Here is a 22,057-nt window from a genome sequence, read left to right as displayed (position 1 = left end):
AACGTTAACCAAAGCTCAGTGTGCCGCACGTCGGGAGATGAGGCCGCCGGAAGTGATACCCCTGTGATGACGTGTACGGCGTTAGTGTCTACATTCCTATGAAAATGACTAGAATGCTAACTTATTAGCGCAGTATGGTCTGAGGTGAACGTTGCCTATGGCTACAATTAAACATAATGTGCCCGTGACGTGCAGGGACAAGGGACGTTATTAAATAAAGTAATTGGAAAGCGGTACTGATAAGGCTCGGGCCGTATGGTGATCAGCTTAGTGCTATTGGAGTCTATTTACTGTGCATCACTATGTAGACACTTTGGGATTCTTTTGCCTTTTCAAGGTATCGCATGTGGTGGAAACTAAGCCTTTTGAGAATGGAATGCTGTATGTACGAGCTCCTTATCAATAACCTTTCCTTTGTGTTACATTTTAAATGCCTTAATTATTATTATGTTGTCTATGGGTGTCCGTATACTTGTAAGTACCATTGGTCCGGGAGACTGAATCCTTTGAAAAATAAAATCTGTTTATGATGGGGTCTTTCTATCTGAGGGGCGCCAAATGATCAGTGCATGTTTCATATGCCATGGGTCTTTCGATATAGGTGTTTAATTCTAAATTTTCTGATAAGCCCATGCCAAACCTTAGAATGCAAAGTATGGTGGCCAACGCTTGTCCTCTAGTTCCAAAAGTGCCTATCTATCCAAGCAGCTGTATCACGGGATATTGTCATTTACACCTCTGTGATGGGTAGATAATCAGTAAATCCAACTTTGTTCTTTTTCTAACAGCTGTTGTTGGATATTCGCACTCTTTATTCTCAGATGTTCGATTATGACCCATTCCATGTCATTTGTGGTATGGCCTTTTTCCAGAAAGTGGTTCGTCATCCGAGTTGTGTTTCGCTTGCAACGGATGGTACTTCAATCAATCAATCAATCAGTCATTTGTTAAGCGCACTACATACCCGCGAGGGTCTCAAGGCGCTGGGGGGGGGGGAGGTGGGGGCTGCTACTGATCGAACAGCCAGGTCTTTAGTATCCTCCTGACGGTCAGCAGGTCTTAGGTGTGTCGTAGGCTCAGTGGGAGGGTGTTCCATGTCTTGGCGGTGAGGTGGGAGAAGGATCTCCCGCCAGTGGTTGTTCTCTGGATGTGCGGGATGGTGGCGAGTGAGAGGTCGGCAGAGCGGAGCTGGCGGTTGGGGGTGTAGAAGGAGAGCTGGGCCGTTCTTGTGGCGTGCCTTGTGTGCGTGGATGAGGAGCTTGAAGGATATCCTCTTGTTGACGGGGAGCCAGTGCAGGTTTCTCAGGTGGGGGGTGATGGGGCCGTGTTGTGGCACATCGAGTATCAGTCGTACCGAGGCGTTTTGGATGCGTTGTAGTCTATTGATGAGCTTGGTCGGGGCTCCCGCGTAGAGGGTGTTTCTGTAGTCGAGTCTGCTGCTGACGAGGGCCTGGGTGACCGTCTTTCTTGTATCTGTCGGGATCCATCTGTAGATCTTGCGGCGCATGCGGAGGGTGTTGAAGCAGGAGGAGGAGACGGCGTTGACTTGCTTTGTCATTGAGCGCGTTGAGTCAAGGATGATTCCCAGGTTGCGTAGTTGGTCAGCGGGGGTCGGGGCTGCCCCCAGTTCCATTGGCCACCAGGAGTCGTCCCAGGCTGATGGGTTGGAGCTGAGGATGAGGACCTCCGTCTTGTCCGAGTTCAGCTTCAGACGTCTGATCTTCATCCAGTCGGCGACAGCCTTCATTCCTTCATGGAGGTTGGCTTTGGCGGTGATGGGGTCCTTGGTGAGGGAGAGGATCAGTTGAGTGTCGTTGGTGTAGGAGATTATTTTGAGGTCGTGCTGTCGGGCGACGTGTGCGAGCGGGCCATGTAAATGTTGAACAGTGTCAGGCGGAAAGAGGATCCTTGGGGTACGCCGCAATTGATCTCGGAGGCTTCTGAACGGAACGGGGGGAGGTGGATGCTCTGGGTTCTGCCGGAGAGGAAGGAGATGGTCCATTCCAGAGCCTTGTCTCAGATCCCTGCGGCGTGGAGGCGTGCGCGTAGCGTGCGGTGGCAGACAGTGTCAAAGGTGGCGGAGTGGTCTAGGAGGATGAGTGCTGCAGTCTCCCTGTTGCCTAGCAGGGTCCTGATGTCGTCGGTGGCGGTGATGAGGGTGGTCTCGGTGATGTGGTTGTTGCGGAACCCTGACTGGGAAGGGTCCAGGATTCTGTTCTCTTCGAGGTATCGGGTTAGCTGTCTGTTAGCAATTTTCACGATGACCTTGGCCGGGAAGAGAGATGGGTCAGAAGTTGTTGAGGTCTCTTGGGTCTGCCTTATATGTGCACAGATTCTAGTCTTTACTTTTCGACTTGTCATGCCCACCTACCTAAGGCCACATGGGCATGTGATCATGTAAATTGCGCTGTCTGTGTTACAATTGGCGTGTGTGCGAATTTCCCACACTTTCCCTGGTTCCAGGTTCAGGGTTTTCACTGGTTTTGTCAGACGACAGATGCTGCAGTCATCGCAGTGTAGTGGGTAGTGGCCAGTGACCCTAGGGAGGCCCCACGCATTGCTTATGGTGTTTATAGGTACATTCACTTGGGGTGGTCTCGTGTGAACTAAGCTGTCTTTTAGGGTTCTTCCTCTTTTGTAGGAAACCTTGGGTTTCTCCTATTGGTGTTTGCCAGTGTTGAGTATTTGCCAATGTTTTTGGACAATTTTTGCCACTTGGCACGATACAGGGTTATATGTGGTCACAGAAGTGAGTGGTACTATGGTTTCTTCCTTCGTTGTGCTTTCTAAGAGGCTCTCTCTGTCTTGATTGCGGGCCCTTTTCCTTGCTTTGTTCGTAATCCTGTCAGGGTACCCTCGTTGTTGTAGTTTTTTGGTTAGGCTTTAGCTAGTTGTTTAAACTCAGCTACTTTGCTGCAGTTTCTGCGTTGTCTCAGGTATTGCCCATACGGTAAGTTCTCCCTTAATGTACAGGGGTGGAAGCTGGAAAAATGGAGTAGCAAATTCATTGCTGTCTTCTTGAAGTGAGTTCTAGTTTCTAGCCTTCCATTGACATGGGTGATATGCAAGTCCAGAAAAGTGATGCTCTTTCTGCTGATAGTGTTGGTAAATTTAAGATTGGAATCACATCTGTTTATGCAGTTGAGGAAATCAGTAAGCGATCCTTTAGCCCCTTCCCAAATTATGAATACGTCATCTATCTACCTTTCATAAAAACGGATGTGTTGTGACATGCGAGTTCCAGGTTGGAACAGATGTGTCTTTTCAAAATTAAAGACGTACAGTCCCGCTACACTTGGGGCGAAAGTGCTGCCCATCGAAGTTCCGTACGTCTGTAGGTACAGCTGGCCATCATATTCAAAGTAGTTTTCTTTCAGTGCAAGTCTTGCACAATCCAAGATGAATGATTTGGGTGTCACATACTCCCAGGTGCCTTCGTTCAAGGTTGTTTCCAGTACTCTCAGCGTGTCATCCTGAGGCAAACTTGTGTAGAGGCTTTCCACATCAAGGCTTACAAGAAAGATGTGTTGGAATCAAAAGGTAGATCCTTTATTTGTCCCAGTAAATCTTTAGTGTCTTGTAAATAAGTTGAAGTGGCTTTAACTAATGGTTATAAGTAAAAGTCACAGAATTTTGAGAGGGGTTCTAGCACTGACCCTTTGCAGGACACTATAGGTCGACCAGGTGGTGGAACTTTGTTTTTGTGCACTTTAGGGATAGTGTAGAAGTATGGTATTTTTCTGCTGGTGGTAGTGGGGAATTGGGCCTCCTTTTTGCTAATATTTCCAAGGTTTTCTGCATCACTCACTAGCTCATGGATGGTGCATATTAGTCTTTCTGTGGGGTCCTCTTGCAGGGGACGGTAGTTGCGTCTGTCACTTAGTAAACTCAAGCATTCCTTTTTTTTCTTTTTTTTAAATATTGTCTTTCATTTAATAGACTGGCTTTGCAAATATCCATGTCAATGTTGCCAACACCAGAAAATGGTGATAATCACGGGATACAGCAAGTGGTAAAACCATAGAAATGTAACAGATTTTTCTGTCCATAAAAATGAATAGTCTTGTTCATTCAAAGGAACAGACTGCTAATGAAATGCACTGTCAAAGCTTCTTTTGTGGCCCCTGTTTTGATTTCTGAATGTGTTATTCCTGTGAAAGCCACCGCCTTGTCTTTGACCTCTGAAATCAGAGAAACTTCTTTCCCGTTCTTCTAATGCTGGTAAATCGATTGCAACAGTCAACTGCCATCGCCTCTTGTCTTTCCAGCGCTCCTGAATCTTTTTTAGATCAGCTGAGGGGATGTCAAAACACACACCCAGTTTCCCCTTCAAGAAACACATTCGGTTCACTTGGTTGTCAATTTCATTGCCTAATTTTTCTTTCAGTTCTCGCCAGGCATAGCTCATGTTGTGCATCTCAGTTGAGCACTGCAATATCATGGTTACAAAGCCCGCGTCCGAGCTAAGCAAAGAGCGCTGTTCTATGGCAGTGGCTCCAGAAATGTGAGCTAATGCCGCTGCCAAAGCCTCCACTGCTCCCTTCTCCTCTATCAGTTGCGCTGCAGATATTTTGAAGTGCTCAATGGCGGAAGGGGGCACAGAATCCAAGAATCTGAATGCATCTTTGCTTGTAGCTTTTATTATATCAGCCGCAGAAGGAACACCTACTCGTTTAAATGTCAAACCTGCTTTCTGCTCTACATATCTTAACTGTGATTCTTTTTACGCTGATAGAAACAGATGCATTATTTTTAATTTAGCTGGATTTTGCAAATAAACAGTAGCCCCCTTCAGTTGAAATTCTGGGATTAACTGCCTTAAGTGCCAGCGCTGGGAGACTGTAGCCTGGCAGAAATCAGGTCGTACAAAAAATGCGCAGTTCTTAGCCATGGCTTTTTTATCGGGACGGGCTAAACTATAAAGTTCTTCCCTGGCGAGAAAGTTATTAAAACTGACTAGTATAGCCCTGGGATATTCTTCCTCGCCCTGCCTAGGCTTTTTTACACTTGAACGGAAATCTGTGCGCTCTCTGCACTTCTTTTGACCAGTCCCAAGATGTAAGGTGGGGGAATGCTTCAGTCAAAAGTTCGATAATAAATCTTCTTGCATCCACCCCTTCCTTTTTCTCAGGTATTCCCAGAAAGCGCAAATTGTTCCTTCGTGCCTGATTTTCTAGCCCTGACAATTTATAGGTGATATCCTCCTTGTATGCTTTGACACTCTCAAGTTCATGCTTTTGTGCCATAGTCTCTTCCTCAAGTGCCAAAATTCTGGCCTCAGTCTCAGTTACTCTGCTAGCTGTTTCAGTGCAAAGTTTAATAGCTCTTCGAACAGCGTTTTTAACTTTGGAGCAGGTCATCTGAGTACGTTGATTTTCTAGCTTACTTTCCGCGCGATGACTCATCATGGTATGGTAAATGGTACTAAGGGTAATCTCTTGAGGACTTGTTAGAAAAATCTCTTTTCCCGAACCTTCTCCAATTATTAGTTCAGCTTGCTCAGTTGATTCCAATGGTGCAGAAGTAACTGTTTCAGGTCCTGAACGTGTCTCAGCAGATTACATTTTTCCTTTCTGAAATTAAAGCCAAAGAGTACTTAGACTCCCTATGAGCTGTAAAGAATAAGGTTTTGATTAATTATCAATTTAGCAACTCAGCTTGGAGTCTAGTTACTAAATTTTGATTTGGTATTGCTACTGGGATCTGAATATCGGCTGAGCTGATCTATGTTATATGATTTATTATATATATATATTAGATGTATATTATACGTATATATTGGGTTGCTCTTTGATTGCAATATAGTTTGTTCTTTTTTTTTTCCCAGGGGTGCTCGTGGGTGGGGGGACATGGCACACCATACCTAACAGGAACTGATTGTTCCTGAGCCTCATGTGTTGGGGGGGAGGGGGATTGGTTGCGGGGTGGGGGGAATGGTGGGCACGGGGGTGGTGGGGGTGTAAGGCAGTGGTAGCTGTTAAGGTGCAGAAAATCAAGAAAATAGATATAATTGGTATACATTTTTGCAGAAGAAGACTAATGATGTTAAGTTTGGTAATAATTCTCTGGCACGATGGATAAGAAGATTAAAATTTGTACATTAAATATCAATGGCCTCAATGATCCTAAAAAGATAGGGATTTTGTCTAGAATAATATTAACAAAAATAATTAATTTTCGGGAGTATCATGGCTTTTTGCACCTTATTCCATAGTTCCCAAGTGCTGTGCATAACCTTAAAGTGCACCTTTTTATAATAGCTCCCATCTACCTGGCGCAATAACAGCCAACGAGTTTATTTTCCTGAAATAAGTTCGTATATCGAAGAGAGTGTATAGTTACATCCTTCCTCTGCATCTTCCCTTATAGTAGGGAGGAGTAAAATCGACCTCTGACACAGTAGGCATGCCCAATGATAGAATCTAATATTTGGGAATGCCATCCCACCCCTCACCTGCGAGAGTGTCAAATATTTTAAAGAACGCCTGACTTTCCCGTATTGCCAAGTAAAGTTTGAGAAAATGGCTTCCAGCGTCTTCATAATATCTTCGTCTATCATGAGTGGAATAGACCGGAACAGATAAAGATTTTTTGGCAACATAGTCATTTTAAAAACATTTCCTCTTACAATAATGGAGAGATGCAAGCTGTCGATTCTTTTTGAAATCTGTGGACATTTCCTTCACCACTGTATCAAAATTGATCTTGGCTATTTTATTAACTGCTGGACTAATACATACCTCCAGATAGATAGCATTCTCTGTACACCTTGGATCATTAAAACTGATGTTGTCTGAACGTATTATAAGAGTCTTGCTTTCATTCAGCAGATATCCTGATTTCAGACCAAATTCTTTAGCTATAGCGGTGGCTTCCCTAAGAAAAGAGGCCCGGATTGAAAATGATAGGCTATTAGGGAACTAGCCAGGGCAGAAGAACTGCACACAGTAGCAATAATTCAGGGGCAGGAGGCAACAGATCTACAACACCGGATTTTGTCCACAAAAGCAGAGTTAAATAAGTAGCAATAATTCAGGGGCAGGAGGCAACAGATCTACAACACCGGATTTTGTCCACAAAAGCAGAGTTAAATAAACGGCTAGCACAGAAAGCAGTGGAAGAATACCAGACGCAACAGTGCAAAGTATGAGACCGGAGAGCAAGGTGGGAAACTCAGCGCTTCGAATCAGGCAGAAAAATATCAGGAATCAAATAGCTGCCGTACGAAAGGACGATCAAACATACACGGAGACTAACAACATACTCGGGGTATTACAGGAGTATTATCAGCTACTCTATAAGGAAGAGGAGCATGTAGATTTGCCTAGACTAGAGGAAGCTGAATTGGGACCCCATTTAGCCAGGTAAAGGAGAAACTAGATAAGGACTTCTCATTAGAGGAAGTATTAGCAGCTTTACAGGAGTTACCACCAGGAAAGGCATCTGGGCCTGATAGTAGCCCATTAGAAATCTACAAACATATACATACCGTGATCGCTCCCCTATTATTAGATTTATTTGTAGGAATACAACATTATGGCCAAGTTCCTGAATCATGGAAAGAGACGAACATTATAGTTTTTCACAAAAAAGGTAAACCAGTGGATAACCCATCTTCATACAGACCTATTTCCCTGATCAATGCTGATACAAAACTATATTCCAAGTTATCAGCCACGAGATTGGGGAGGGTTATAGGCATCTGGTCTCGCTGTGGCAGCATGGGTTTATCCCCGGAAGGGGGACGACAGAACATATTAGGCGGACCATCACGCTATTTGATATCCAGGCTGCGATGGGGGGGCGGATGGCCATGATCCTCCTCGACGCTCGAAAAGCTTTTGATCGGGTGGACTGGAGCTTTCTATGGGGAATATTAGAGCAGAAAGGGTTTGGGCCTAGAATTATTAGAGCAATTGAGGCAATGTATTCAGACCCAAAGGCACGAATACAATTAATGGGGGAAACCTTGGATAATATTCATATATCAAGAGGGACTAGACAGGGGTGTCCCTGTTCCCCCATAATGTTGGCCCTATAAATAAACCCTCTGATAGAAGAATTGCTGGGGTTTCAAGATATCAAGCCTATCATTACTAAAGGTTCTGGAACTAAAATACTCGCCTATGCAAACGATCTAGCAATTTTAACTACTGATCCGGCTAGCGCAATTAGGGAAGCCACCGCTATAGAATTTGGGCTGAAATCAGGATATCTGCTGAATGAAAGCAAGTACACTTAATTCTCCATTTGTTATTATATTCCTATGTTTGTTTTATAAAAGAAAATTGATGAAATAATATTACTGATTGCAAAATACACTGTACGGACTGTTAAAATAAATACAGATGCTATACCAGCTAATTTTCAGTTATAATAATAATCCATATTGGTCTCAGAAACACCACCTTGTGAATATACTATACATTTGGTATTTTGTTGCTGTCTTGCATATCAGACTAACGTCATAAAGAGATCCTTTGTACTTATGTTTCTGCATTTACAAATTTAAAAAGAATACAGCTGATGGAATGATCCTTTTTCACGCTAATTACAATGGAGCATCATGAACAGCAGAATATTTCCATTGGGCTCTCATCAGAATCCTAAACAAAGGCTTATCTTTCATGCAGGGAAAATCCTGATGTAGGAGCTGCAAACCGAGCTTTCACCCGGTGGCTCCCGGCGCATTACGAAGATGGAATAGGCAGACCATTAGGCTGGACCAAGGGAAAACCAAATAATGGCTTTAATCTTCCAGAGGTACGTTTTTCGTTTTGCTAAATCATAAATCCATTTTTTGCATGTTGGAGATGAAGTGCAATAGGCTCCAAGGAAAAGAAGAGCACTGTAGATATATTTTCATTTCATCTAAAAGATGAGATATGCCTAGTTTAGCACATGGGGTGCAGTTAAGATTAGATTACGCAAATAAGGATGTGATGGGACAGTAGCTATGTGCAATTAGAATAGTTCTACATGACATACCTTATAGTTCTATTTTAAATATGTACAAAGGGTCAACTAGATTAAATAATTTTGCCTAGAATCACAATTCTTTGCTCGAGTGGTGTCAGACCTCGATCAGGGGTCCAAAGGGAAGACAACAGCTATTGGGCCACAACGGTTGTGTTTGGGGTTGTTTGTTCTGGTGCTAGAATTTATATTGGAAAATGTAACTTAATAATGGCAGGTTTTATTTTTGTGAGTCAAGGCACATACTCTCATATTTTTAATCTTAGGTCCTGCATTACCTGCTTAGCCCAGATGCAAGTTGGCATGGTGCTGAATTGTGCGCTTGGTGGAATCGAACTGGTGGCGTTTTTGTATTCAGCAACAGAGGACTGCAGGTGGTAGACCTGGTCATCACATGGGCCTCTGGGCTGTACAGTATGGATGGCCTGATTGACGGGTGTGTCTTCAGTAATTGTGGCCGCTGTCCATGGGACAGGTCCTCAAGATGGCTTTTGCTGGTTACGCCACTTTTTGGGCATCAGCATGGCACATCCTTCTGGAACAAGACAGGGGTTCTGGTTGGGTCGGCACTGACTCTGCACCAGATAAAGCTTGCTTTTTTGCAGCGCTATGCACACTAGGACATGGCTGGGTTTCTCTTCCTGTACAGTGTCTCCTCCTGCATACAGAAGTTGTCCCTCCCAGCTCTGGCTCCATTCTCACTACAGGGGGTGTGCAGCCCTTTGTGTAGGGGCAGCACACAACCTATTTAGGAGCAAGTTGTCCTCCCTCCCATCCTGCACTGGATGGCCCATCAGGATGTGGATGGTCACTCAGTCACACCTAAGCTCCCTTTGTGTGAGTTTGTCAAGAGGGAATGCACAAACTTTAGCTGCCACCCACCCCAGACGTGTATTGGAGACTGGCTGCAGGCACACAGGACTAAGCAGAAAAATGTCTTCTTTCTAAAAGTGCAAAAAGAACAATTGCTAGAATGCTAAACAGTGTCAAACATTCCCCCCAGTACAGAGATCTGGGCCTAAATCCATAGTTGTTCTGCTTACCATACCATTCTATTATAAACCCACACATATGCAAATCAGTCTTGACCCTAATCCCCATGGGAACAGCCCGGCCCGAACTGCCACGCCAGGTCCTCCCTCAACCAGAAGCAAGCATCCAGGGACTGGTTTCAGTGTATCGCCCCTCATCAGCCAGGCAAGCTTCACTCCAGAGGCATGGACAGGACAGGCCGCTTGTCTTGGCATACCTGTCTCACTCTGGGTGACAAATTGATGAACAGAATGCTGAACAATGTCAAACATTGTCACAGGCACATTTATTGTCTGTTAAACTGCTATGATAACCATGCAGAAAACACAATAGTTGACATATGGCACCTGTCCTGAATGTTGTGAGTATCATTATTTTCTAATGGTTGGTTGTAGGAGAGTAGGGTCTGCTTCCTATGGTCACCCCCACTTTTTGCTGTAATTCAGTGTTTTTTTTTACTTTAGTGTGGCTGTGGTCCTGCTAATCAGTCCCACAGCACAGCTCTGCTCTCTCTAAATTCATACCATGTACTTTAGGTACATACCCAATTGGGTATTGGGTCACCTTTGTGAGCCCCTGTATAGTGTACCATAGGTACCCAGGGCATAGGTGTATCCAAGGCCTACCAGGGTCTGCAGAATGACTATGGTTACCCCAGATTTTTTGCCTAGTGTTTAGCTGGTTTTCGACTTAGTTGGCCTGGGATCCTGCTAATCAGGGCCCAAGGCTATCTGCTCTCACTGTAAAATGGACTCCATGTACTCTAGGTACATCTCCAATTGGATATTGGGTCACCTGTTGAGCCCCTGTATAGTGTACCATAGGTACCGAGGGCATAGGTGCATCCAAGGCCTACCAGGGGCTGCAGCATGTATTATGCCACCCCTGGCTGGCCATCCAAACTGACACCACAGGCTGATCACTCAGCTTGGGCAAGGTTGTGTAATCACCCCTTGCTTAGATATAGTATTCCTATATATACCCTTATATATAGACACACATATACCTATAAGTCACTCCTATGGCAGGCCTTGACAATCCTGAAAGCAGAATGCTTGGTTTTATGTGAGAAGGTGCTCTAGCATGAGCTGAGCCTGTATGCAGCTTTCAGAACCATGTCCTTATAGCTGTTCTACGATATAGCCATACCATATATTCTTAAGTGCATTATAATCCTCGAGGTTAATGCTAACTTTGGTTTGGCTTTATCAAGACATGTCATGTAAGGTGTCAAACACTTCGGAATACTACCCCCGACAATTCTGGCAGTGGGGGTAGCATTCCGCCCTTCTAGAGGGAGAAGACATGTAGTTACTGCTTTACCCGGTTAAAGTTAAACAGAGCCTCAGCGTCACAAAATGGATGCTGCTGCCACAGACACGAGTCAGACCTCCTGCTGCTGGACAAAACTTCGGCAGGGGAAGCCTGGACAATAGGTTTCCTGTCGAAGGAGGTGCTAGCCCCTCCCCAGACAGCCTGTAGTGGATTGGGGCAGGGTGGGTTCAATGGAAACTGCTGTTTCCAGACACTGCCTGGGGCACGCAAGGTGCTTCATGCATAGCCCGTTTCAAACCAGTTGCTGGGGCACTCCAGCCCCAGCTCTGGCACGAAACTGGACAAAGGGAAAGGGATGTAACCACCCCCTTCCCAGGTTCCACCCATAGGAGGGACCTAGCAGGTAATCCAGCCCCTTAGTTTGGTATAAAGTTAGGAGCTGTGTCTAGAGACATTAGATTATCCTGGAAAGAAACTCTGAAACGAACTCTTGGACCTTCGATGTTCCATTTCGACTGGATGACTGAATACATCTCCCTTGTGGTCAAGGAGTGACCACCCTGTGCAAACAGGCACCACCAGTAACTTGCCGGTTTGCTTTGTCGATGCTCCCGCCAGAACCCAAAGACTCAGTGATGCAGAATCTGGACTTCCAGACTTCTCTGACTCTGACCCACATCCACAGCAAAGCTGAGACCCGTGGCGGACACGAGAGACGTGGGACCAAACATCCTGCAGTACCTGTTTTTGCTACCTGTGCAGCTTCTGAGGTGTCCTCGAAGTTGTGCATTGGGGTTTGAGAAGCCCCAGACCCGAGCAGTAAGTGCATCGAAGCTCAGCCCTCCACACTCCACGAGTGTCGCGTGGGGCCTGCGCCTGCATTTATCCTCGATGCGTCTTTGCGGTTGCTAGCCCGTTAGCTAGTGGCCCCTCTGAAGACATTCTTTTGAAACAACACCACTTGCCTGGTTGCTCCCGGCTTGCTGCAGCTTCCCTGTGAAGGAGAAGCTCACCAGACCTTGCTGGTCTGAACTGAAGCCGATCTTCCCTTCCTGCGTGGATTGCCTTTGCCAAGGCTTGTTGGGTCCAATCCGGATACCGACACTGCCAACAGCTAGATCCTTTGTGGGACAGTCTGTATCCATCTCCTGGTCATCGTCGACCACTCCTGGTCAACGTGGCTGCAGAGACAAGCTTCACCTCCTCACCTGATTGCATCTCTACATCGCCTGGTTCCTTTCTTGTTCCTTCCTGGTCACTGGCTAGTGACCCAGACTCTGTCCCCTCTGCTTTCAGGTTCTTCACTGCTCCGATCCACCCTTGGATCCATCTGGACACTTTCCTCCTGGTCGCCTGCAGCACTTTCTTGCAGCTCTCCATAGGATTGATCGACGAAACCCGACACGAAAGAACACCTATGCACCCGGCTTCCCTGGCTGAGGTAACTCGAGTACTCCGGTGCTCCCATGGGTAACAACTATCCAAGTATCCTAGTTTAACTGAGTTTTCCCGTAGTCCACCTGGAAGTGTCCGAAATCTACTACTTTGTAACTTTTACGTTCCCATTGAAACTCCATGGTAACCCGCTTGTGTGTTTAGACACTGCACACGCATCCTGTGGGACTCCTACTTCCTAACCTTTGGTTGTTCAGTTTAGCCCCAGTGATTTCCTAGGCCCTAGGCCTACTCACCTTTCTGAAGTGGTTCTTATACCACTTACTTAGTATATGGTTCGTGAGGCCCATAGGGCAGAATTGTATTTGTGCAACTTATAGTATGCATATTGAGTAACTTGTGCTGTATCTTGAACTCTGACCTCATAAAGAGTGCAGAGGGGTTGTGTTAGTAATAAATAAATATATATTTGATATATACCCTGTGTGGTGTCCTTTCATTTGGTATTCAAGGGATTATAATTGGTAAAACAATTGGCTTTACATGCTCTCTGAAGTATTAGCCTAAGACTGCTTTGTCCATGCTACCACTAGGATAGCCGATCTATAAGGTTGACTTTACAACCATCACCATAAGGGTTGTTTGGACTGATACAGGGTGCTCACTAGAATAGTGGACATCATATACCATGCCAACTCCTCACATTGGTGAGCAGCGGTTGGGATAAGAGCTTGCTGATTGTTTTACCACATAATCTTGAAATATCATTTGAAAGATCACATTAAGGTACCTAGAGGTACATATAAATCAAGTCTTAAATACGTAAGTTCCACTGAACTTAGTTGCTGTAGAGCAAAGGGCCTAGCACACCCTGACTACAACTCCTAGAGAGGTTTAGTAGGTAACACTTAGTGTAGGTAGGTGCACACACCACACCTCACTAGTTCTTGTCTCTGAGAGCAGAACCTAGTGGATCTCTCCCAGTGGAGGTTGGCCCTTTCAGGATACCTTCCAGATATGATACCTTTACCTTCCATGAGTTGAGGCACTTGTGCACAACTAGGAAGTTAAAACAGGGATCAAACCCTACCCTCAAGTAACTGATAGAGATCCTAGAGGAGTTTGATGTTAAGAAAGCAGCTAACCCATGTCCTTCAGGTAGTGCAGAAGAGGGTCAGCCCTCAGCAGAAGATTCCCCTAATCACAATCTGAATGATGACAGTGAAGTGGAGGAGGATGCTGAAGCCAGGCCAACCTAAGCCTACATGCGGCTGTAGGGGGCATAGCCCCATACAGACCCCCAAGCAGGCTTAACACTGAGCAGAGAAGGAGGAGATCCCTTTCCAGGGAATCTCAGCACTCTGGTGTCTCAATAGGGTCAGATGCCTCTGCTCTCAGGAGAATGACTTCCCCTGAGAGAAGAGAACATCAAGCAAGGATGAGAGAAGTCAAGCTTAGGATCCAGAGGCAAGAACTTGCCCTGGCCAAAGAGACCCTGGCTTTCGCAAGAGAGCAACAGTTAAGTGGAGTAGAATCCACTGGTGGCAGCAATACCCCCCTAGAAATAGGGAAGGGTCATATGACCATAGAAACCTAAGTAAGACTGTCCCTCCCTACAAGAGTGCGGATGACATCCACAAATGGATAACTGCTCTGGAGAGGGCCTGCAAAGTACAGCAGGTACCCCAGAGTCAGTGGGCAGCTATACTCTGGCTCTTCTTTTCTGATAAAGGTAGAGATAAGCTCCTTACAGTAAGTGATAAGGATGCTGACAATTACAAAGTCCTGAAGAGTGCTCTGATTGATGGGTCGCCTTAACCACTGAGCAGTATAGGTTGCTGTTCAGAGATACCCAGAAGGCACAGACTCAGGACTGGACTGACATTGTTGATTGTGCCACTAAGGCTCTGGAATGCTGGTTGCTGGGCAAAAAAGGTAATGACTATACATGATTGTATAATTTGATCATGAGAGAGCAAATACTTAACAACTGTCAAAAACAGTTATTGCATCAGCACCTGGTTGACTCTGATCTGACCTGTCCCCAAGAATTGGGAAAGAAGGTAGACAAATGGGTCAGAACCAGGGTGAGGCAGAAGGTCCAGAACCAAGGTGGTGATCAGAAGAGGCAACACCACAAGGGTGGGGATCAGAAAGTTAAAGACCAGAAGTCTTCACCAGGTCCCCAAAAAGCTTCTAATGAGGGGGGTTCCAAGAAATCCAAGAAGAAAGAAGGTCAAAGAAAACCCTGGTGCAATCTTTGTAAAAGTATTACTCACTGGATCAGCGATTGCACGAAAAAGGATACATCTCCAGCCACCATTGCCCCTAAGGCAACTGTTCCCCCTAGTGCAGCTAACCGTGGTGGATCTCAACAGAAGGGTGTAGTAGGGTTAACCCTGGGAACTGAGATGGACTCTGGCCTAGTCAGAGTGCCAACTCAAGCTGTACTTGTCTGTGATGTGGACATGGCTATGTCCTCTACTGTGAGCCCCAGTAACCTGGGCAAGTACAGACAGACACCTTTAATCAATAACAAAATGGCTCAGGCCTACAGGGACACATGTGCCAGTGTCGCCATGGTGACACCTAACTTTTTGGACCCTGGACAGAATATACTAGGTGAGAATTACCTAGTGACCAATGCTAGCAATGCCACTGGCACCCATAGTATGGCAATTGTTAATTTCTCCTGGGGAGGGATAACTGGTCCAAAAGAGTTGTTGCAAGTTCAGACCTCCCTGTAGAATGTCTGTTGGGCAATGATCTAGAATCTTCAGTCTGGTCTGAAGTGGAGTATAGGACTCATGCAGAGATGCTGGGAATATCAGCAAATGTCCTTGCTGTGACCAGGTCACAGGCCAAAAAGTGCCAAACTGAACAGGCACTGGATCCTGAAACTATGGACCAGTTGCCTTCCAAGAGAAAGAGCAAAAGGGTTAATGCAGTGTCTTCCCCCTTGCCTCAGGATGAGGATCATTCTTCCCAGTCTCTGGGACTCTGATTGTGAGACCCAAGAAGGAACTGTCCTAGAAGAGCTTGAACCTGATCAGGTTGAGTTTCTTGGGACAGGGGGACCTTCAAGGGCAGACCTGAAGCAGGCGCAATTGGATTGCCCCTCTCATGAACCCCTCAGACAGCAAGCTGCTGCTGAGGCTGCTGGGAATGCTACAGGTACCCATAGAGTATATTGGAATGAAGGACTCCTTTATTCAGAGGCTAGAGACCCCAAGCCTGGTGCTTCCAGGAGGTTGGTCATCCTTCTTACCTTAGCCCATGATATTCCCTTAGCAGGACATCTTGGCCAGAACAAGACTTGGGACAGGCTTGTCCCTCACTTTCACTGGCCCCACATGTCAGAAGATACCAAGGAGTTTTGTCGCTCCTGTGACACCTGCCAAGCCAGTGGCAAATCAGGTGGCATCACAATGGCCCCCCTAATACCACTTCCTATGGATGGTGGGGGTTCCCTTTGAGAGAGTTGGGATAAACATTGTTGGACCAATGGATCCCCAAACAGCATCTGGGCAGAGGTTTATTCTGGTGGTAGTGGATCATGCCACCAGATACCCAGAAGCTATTCCCCTAAGGACCACAACAGCACATGTTGTTGCAAGAGTCCTCCTGGGAGTTTTCTCAAGAGTGGGTTTTCCGAAGGAGGTTGTCTCAGATAGAGGTGCAAACTTCATGTCTGGGTACCTAACTGCTATGTGGAAGGAGTGTGGAGTGAACTATAAGTTCACCATACCCTATCATCCACAATGCAATGGTCTGGTGGAGAGATTCAACAAGAGCTTAAAGGGCATGATCAAGGGTATGAGAAGTTGGCCTTATATGTCATTTACACTATTCTAGTGGGCACCCTGTATCAGTCCAAACAACCCTTATGGTGATGGTTGTAAAGTCAACCTTATAGACCAGCTATCCTAGTGGTAGCATGGACAAAGCAGTCTTAGGCTAAAACTTCAGAGAGCATGTGAAGCCATCTGTTTTACCATATGTAATCCCTTTAATACCAAATGAAAGGACAACACACAGGTTATATATAAAATATATATGTATTTATTACTAACACAACCCCTCTGAACTCTTTATGAGGTCAGAGGCACAAGCACATAACAAGATACTTAATTATCATACAATAAGTTGCACAAAATACAGTCGAGTCCTAGGGGCGTTGCAAACCATGTACTAAAATAGTGTTATAAGAGCCACGTCACGAACAAGGAGTAGGCCTAGGGCCTAGGGAATCGCTGGGGCTACACTAAACTACCAAGGGTTAGGAAGCAGGAGGCCCACGGGATGCGTGTGCAGTGTCTAAACCCACACGTGCGTTACCATAGGGGTACAATGGAAACGTAAGAGTTAGAAACTAGTTGATTTAGGACACTTCCGGATGGACTAGGAGAAAGCTACTGAAATCTAGGACACTAGGATAGTCAATACCCACAGGAGACCGGAGTACTCGCGTTAACTCACCCACAGGAGCCGGGTGCATAGGTGTCAAAGTGTGTCGGGTTTCTTCGCTGAATCCTATGGAGACCTGTAAAAAGATGTTGCAGGCGACCAGGAGAGAAGTGTCCGGTTGGATCCAAGGGCGGATCGAGGATGAAGAGTACATGAAAGCAAAGGGGACAGAGTCTGGGTCACTAGCCATTAACCAGGAAGGAACCAGGAAGGAACCAGGTGATGTCGTGAAGCAATCAGGTGATGTCATGAAGCTTGTCGCTGCAGTCACGTGGACCAGGAGGCGTCGGTGAAGACCAGGAGCTGGATACGGACTGTCTCACAAAGGCTCTCACTGTTGGCAGTGTCGGCTTCCGGATCGGAATCAACAGGCCTTGGCAAATGCAGCCCACACAGGAATCAAAGATGGCTTCTGTTGCAGACCAGCAAGGTCTGGGGGGCTTCTCTTTTTCAGGGAAGCAGGGGCAAGCCTGGAGCAACCAGGCAAGTGGTGAAAGTTTGAAGGTTCGTCGTCACAGAGGCCACTAGTCAACAGGCAAGTGACCAGACAGACGCGTCAAGCACAAAAGTACCAGCAGGCCCCACGTGGCACTAGTGGAATGTGGAGGGCTGTGGGTCGGTGCAGAAGGTGCTCGGGACTGGGGCTTCTCAATCCCCAAAGCACAACTTTGAGGGTGCCTCAGAATCTGCACAAGTAGCAATGAGCAGGTTTTTCAAGATGGCCGGTCCCACGTCTCTCGTCGCATCCACGGGTTTCAGCTTTTCTGTGGCTGTGGATCGACGTCAAGGAAGTCTGGAAGTCCAGTTCTTGTTGGGCTCTGTACTCGGGCTCCGGTGGGAGCATCGACAAAGCAAACTGCAGATCGCTGGATGGTGCCTGTTTGCACAGGGTGGTCACTCCTTGACCACAAGGGAGATTCTTCAGTCTTCTAGTTGCAGTAGAATGTCGAAGGTCCAGAGTTTTGTTTTAAGTTTCAGTTCAGGATAATCTAAAGTTTCTAGACTCAGCTTCTATCTTTATACTAATCAAATGGGCTGGATTACCTGCTAGGTCCCTCATATGGGTGGGACCAGGGAAGGGGGTGGTTACACCCCTTTCCCTTTGTCCAGTTTCGCGCCAGAGCTGGGGCTGGAGTGCCCCAGCAACTGGTTTGAACCGGGCTATGCATGGAGCACCTTGTGTGCCCCAGGCAGTGTCTCTTTTCATTCAGCCCTCCCTGCCCCAATACACTATGGCCTGTCCAAGCCTCCCTCGCTGGAAGGACTCCCTGCAGCAGGTGGTCAGACGTGTGTCTGTGGCAGCAGCATCCATTTGGTGATGCTGAGGCTCTGGTTAACTTTAACCGGGATTAACAGGAACAACATGTCTTCTCCCTCTAGAAGAGTGGAATGCTACCCCCGTTGCCGAAACTGGCGAGGGGGTAGTATTCCAAATTGTATGACACCTTACACGATATTTTTTCATAAAGCCAAACCAAAGTTAGCATTCAACCGCGAGGATTATAATGCATTTAAGAGTATATGGTATGGCTATATCATAGAACAGCTATAAGGACATGGTTCCGAAAGCTGCAGACAGGCTCAGCTCATGCTAGACCCTCATCTCACATAAAACCAAGCACTCTGCCTCCAGGATTGTTAAGGCCTGCCATAGGAGTGACTTAAAGGTATATATGTGTCTATATGTAATGGTAGGTATAGGGATACTATACCTACGCAAGGGGTGATTACACAACCTTGCCCCAGCTGAGTGATCAGCCAGTTGTGTCAATATGGAGGGCCAGCCAGGGGTGGCATAATACATGCTGCAGCCCCTGGTAGACCTTGGATGCACCTATGCCCTAGGTACCTATGGCACACTATACAGGGCTCATAAGGTGACCCAATATCCAATTGGAGATGTACCTAAAGTACATGGAGTCCATTTTACAGTGAGAGCACATAGCCTGGGGCCCTGATTAGCAGGATCACAGGCCAACTAAGTCAAAAACCAGCTAAACACTAGGCACAAAAATTGAGGTAACCATATAGTCAGATATCCACCTTCCTACACAACCCCCCCCAAACGAAAGGAGATAAGGCTATCCTTGACCAGGTAAGCCTATATTGCCTAAGTGGCCATATAAGGAATTACCTGCACTAGCATGGTAACCTCCTGTCTCATGGTCCACTAAGCAATCCCTTACCCTAAGGGTATCATAGGGTCTCCACCATAGGGAATCTCTACCTGTGGTGTGTTTTGGCAAAGTAAAAGGCTGGTGTTGGGATGGAGTACTGAAGTGAGGCTCCTCTAAGGTAGGGCTCAGCTTCCTCCAATCATTTTCCACCATGTATGCCTTTCTTTCCTTGCACTGTGCTCTCAGCGTCAACCTCTGGCTACCTACAGCTGGAGGCTGGGTCCCTGTTGTTGGCTCACTGGAGGGACAGGTCAGGTTTGGGGCCCTTAGGTCCCAGGTTTGGCTGTGCCCCACAGAATCCATCTGGGGGAGGTTCCTAACTAGGTGTAAGGGAGATCCTCAGGAGTTTTTGGAATTTTCTCCTTGCTAGGGCTGCTAGCTTTAGGTTAATGTTAAACAGAGCCTCAGCATCACAAAATGTATGCTGCTGCCGCAGACACGAGTCTGACCTCCTGCTGCTGGATGTAACTCCGGCAGGGGAGGCCTGGACAATAGGTTTCCTGTCAGAGGAGGTGCTAGCACGTCCCCAGACAGCCTGTAGTGTATTGGGGCAGGGTGGGTTCAATGGAAACTGTTGTTTCCAGACACTGCCTGGGGCACACAAGGTGCTCCATGCATAGCCCGGTTCAAACCAGTTGCTGGGGCACTCCAGCCCCTGCTCTGGCGCGAAACTGGACAAAGGGAAAGGGGTGTAACCACCCCCTTCCCAGGTTCCACCCATGGGAGTGACCTAGCAGGTAATCCAGCCCCTTAGCTTGGTATAAAGTTAGGAGCTGTGTCTAGAGACATTAGATTATCCTGGAAATAAACTCTGAAACAAACTCTTGGACCTTCGATGTTCCATTTCGACTGGAAGACTGAAGACCTCTCCCTTGTGGTCAAGGAGTGACCACCCTGTGCAAACAGGCACCACCAGTAACTTGCCGGTTTGCTTTGTCGACGCTCCCGCCGGAACCCAAAGACTAAGCAACGCAGAATCTGGACTTCCAGACTTCTATGACTCTGACCCACATCCACAGCAAAACTGGGACCTATGGCGGACACGAGAGACGTGGGATCGGACATCCTGCAGTACCTGCTTTTTGCTACCTGTGCAGCTTCTGAGGCATCCTCGCAGTTGTGCATTGGGATTTGAGAAGCTCCAGACCCGAGCAGTAAGTGCACCAAAGCTCTGCCCTCCACACTCCACGAGTGTCGCGTGGGGCCTGCACCTGCACTTCTCCTTAACATTTCTTCACAGTTGCTAGCCCGTTGACTAGTGGTCCCTCTGAAGACATCCTTTTGAAACAACACCGCTTGCCTGGTTGCTCCCGGCTTGCTGCAGCTTTCCTGTGAAGGAGAAGCTCCCCAGACCTTGCTGTTCTGAACTCAAGCCGATCTTTTTTTTCTGCGTGGATTGCCTTTGCCAAGGTTTGTTGGGTTCAATCCGGATACCGACACCGCTAACAGCTAGATCCTTTGTGGGACAGTCAGTATCCAGCTTCTGGTCATCGTCAACTCCTCCTGGTCCACGTGGCTGCAGAGACAAGCTTCACCTCCTCACCTGATTGCATTTCGACATCGCCTGGTTCCTTCCTGGTCACTGGCTAGTGACCCAGACTCTGTCCCCTCTGCTTTCAGGTTCTTCACTGCTCCGATCCACCCTTGGATCCACCGGACACTTTCCTCCTGGTCGCCTGCAGCACTTTCTTGCAGTTCTCCATAGGATTTATCGGCGAAACCCGACACGAAAGAACACCTATGCACCCGGCTTCCCTGAGTGAGGTAACTCGAGTACTCCGGTGCTCCCGTGGGTAACAACTGTCCAAGTGTCCTAGTTTAAATGGGTTTTCCCGTAGTCCACCTGGAAGTGTCCGAAATCTACTACTTTGTAACTTTTACATTCCCATTGAAACTTCATGGTAGCCCGCGTGTGTGTTTAGACACTGCACGCGCATCCTGTGGGACTCCTACTTCCTAACCTTTGGCTGTTCAGTGTAGCCCCAGCGATTTCCTAGGCCCTAGGCCTACTCACCTTTCCTGAAGTGGATCTTATACCACTTACTCAGTATATGGTTCGTGAGGCCCCTAGGGCAAAATTGTATTTGTGCAACTTATAGTATGCTTATTGAGTAACTTGTGCTGTATCTCGAACTCTGACCTCATAAAGAGTGCAGAGGGGTTGTGTTAGTAATAAATAAATATATATTTGATATATGTCTTGTGTGGTGTCCTTTCATTTGGTATTCAAGGGATTATAATTGGTAAAACAATTGGCTTCACATGCTCTCTGAAGTATTAGCCTAAGACTGCTTTGTCCATGCTTCCAATAGGATAGCTGGTCTATAAGGTTGACTTTACAACCATCACCATAAGGGTTGTTTGGACTGATACAGGGTGCCCACTAGAATAGTGGACATCATATACCAGGCCAACTTCTCACATTGGTCACATATGTCAAATAAGGTTCTTGACCAATATTGGTTTTCAAAATGGAATAGTTCCGCACAAGTGGTTTTCTCAGTTCAAGATCTTCCCTTTCCACAAAACATTATCCAGAAACATTTGTATCACACTGATCCTATCAACCTTACATAGAGATGATGGATTGTCAAACAAACTAAGTTTATTCAAAGTAAGATGAATACACTTGACATAAGCTTGCCATGGTGTAGTTACTACAGATCTATATAGAATCTGTACGTTTAGACAACATAAACTAAGGGATTGGTGTCCAGACTGATTCCAGACATCCC

At 46.6% G+C, this 22,057-nt stretch overlaps 1 protein-coding gene across 2 annotated transcripts in view; it reads left to right on the top strand.

Annotated features, from left to right (window-relative positions):
* LOC144828515 (lactoperoxidase-like) overlaps positions 1-22,057 on the top strand; it is a 1,612,675-nt gene that overhangs the window by 613,496 nt on the left and 977,122 nt on the right. For both annotated transcript variants that reach the window (XM_078686761.1, XM_078686752.1), the window contains exon 7: positions 8,634-8,763. In XM_078686761.1, coding sequence (XP_078542887.1) covers positions 8,634-8,763 — 130 coding nt within the window. The remainder of the gene's footprint in view (positions 1-8,633; positions 8,764-22,057) is intronic.

This window comes from Lissotriton helveticus, chromosome 1_1 (assembly GCF_964261635.1).
Source record: "Lissotriton helveticus chromosome 1_1, aLisHel1.1, whole genome shotgun sequence".
Taxonomy (NCBI): domain Eukaryota; kingdom Metazoa; phylum Chordata; class Amphibia; order Caudata; family Salamandridae; genus Lissotriton; species Lissotriton helveticus.
This window is presented reverse-complemented; position numbering and strand designations above follow the sequence as displayed.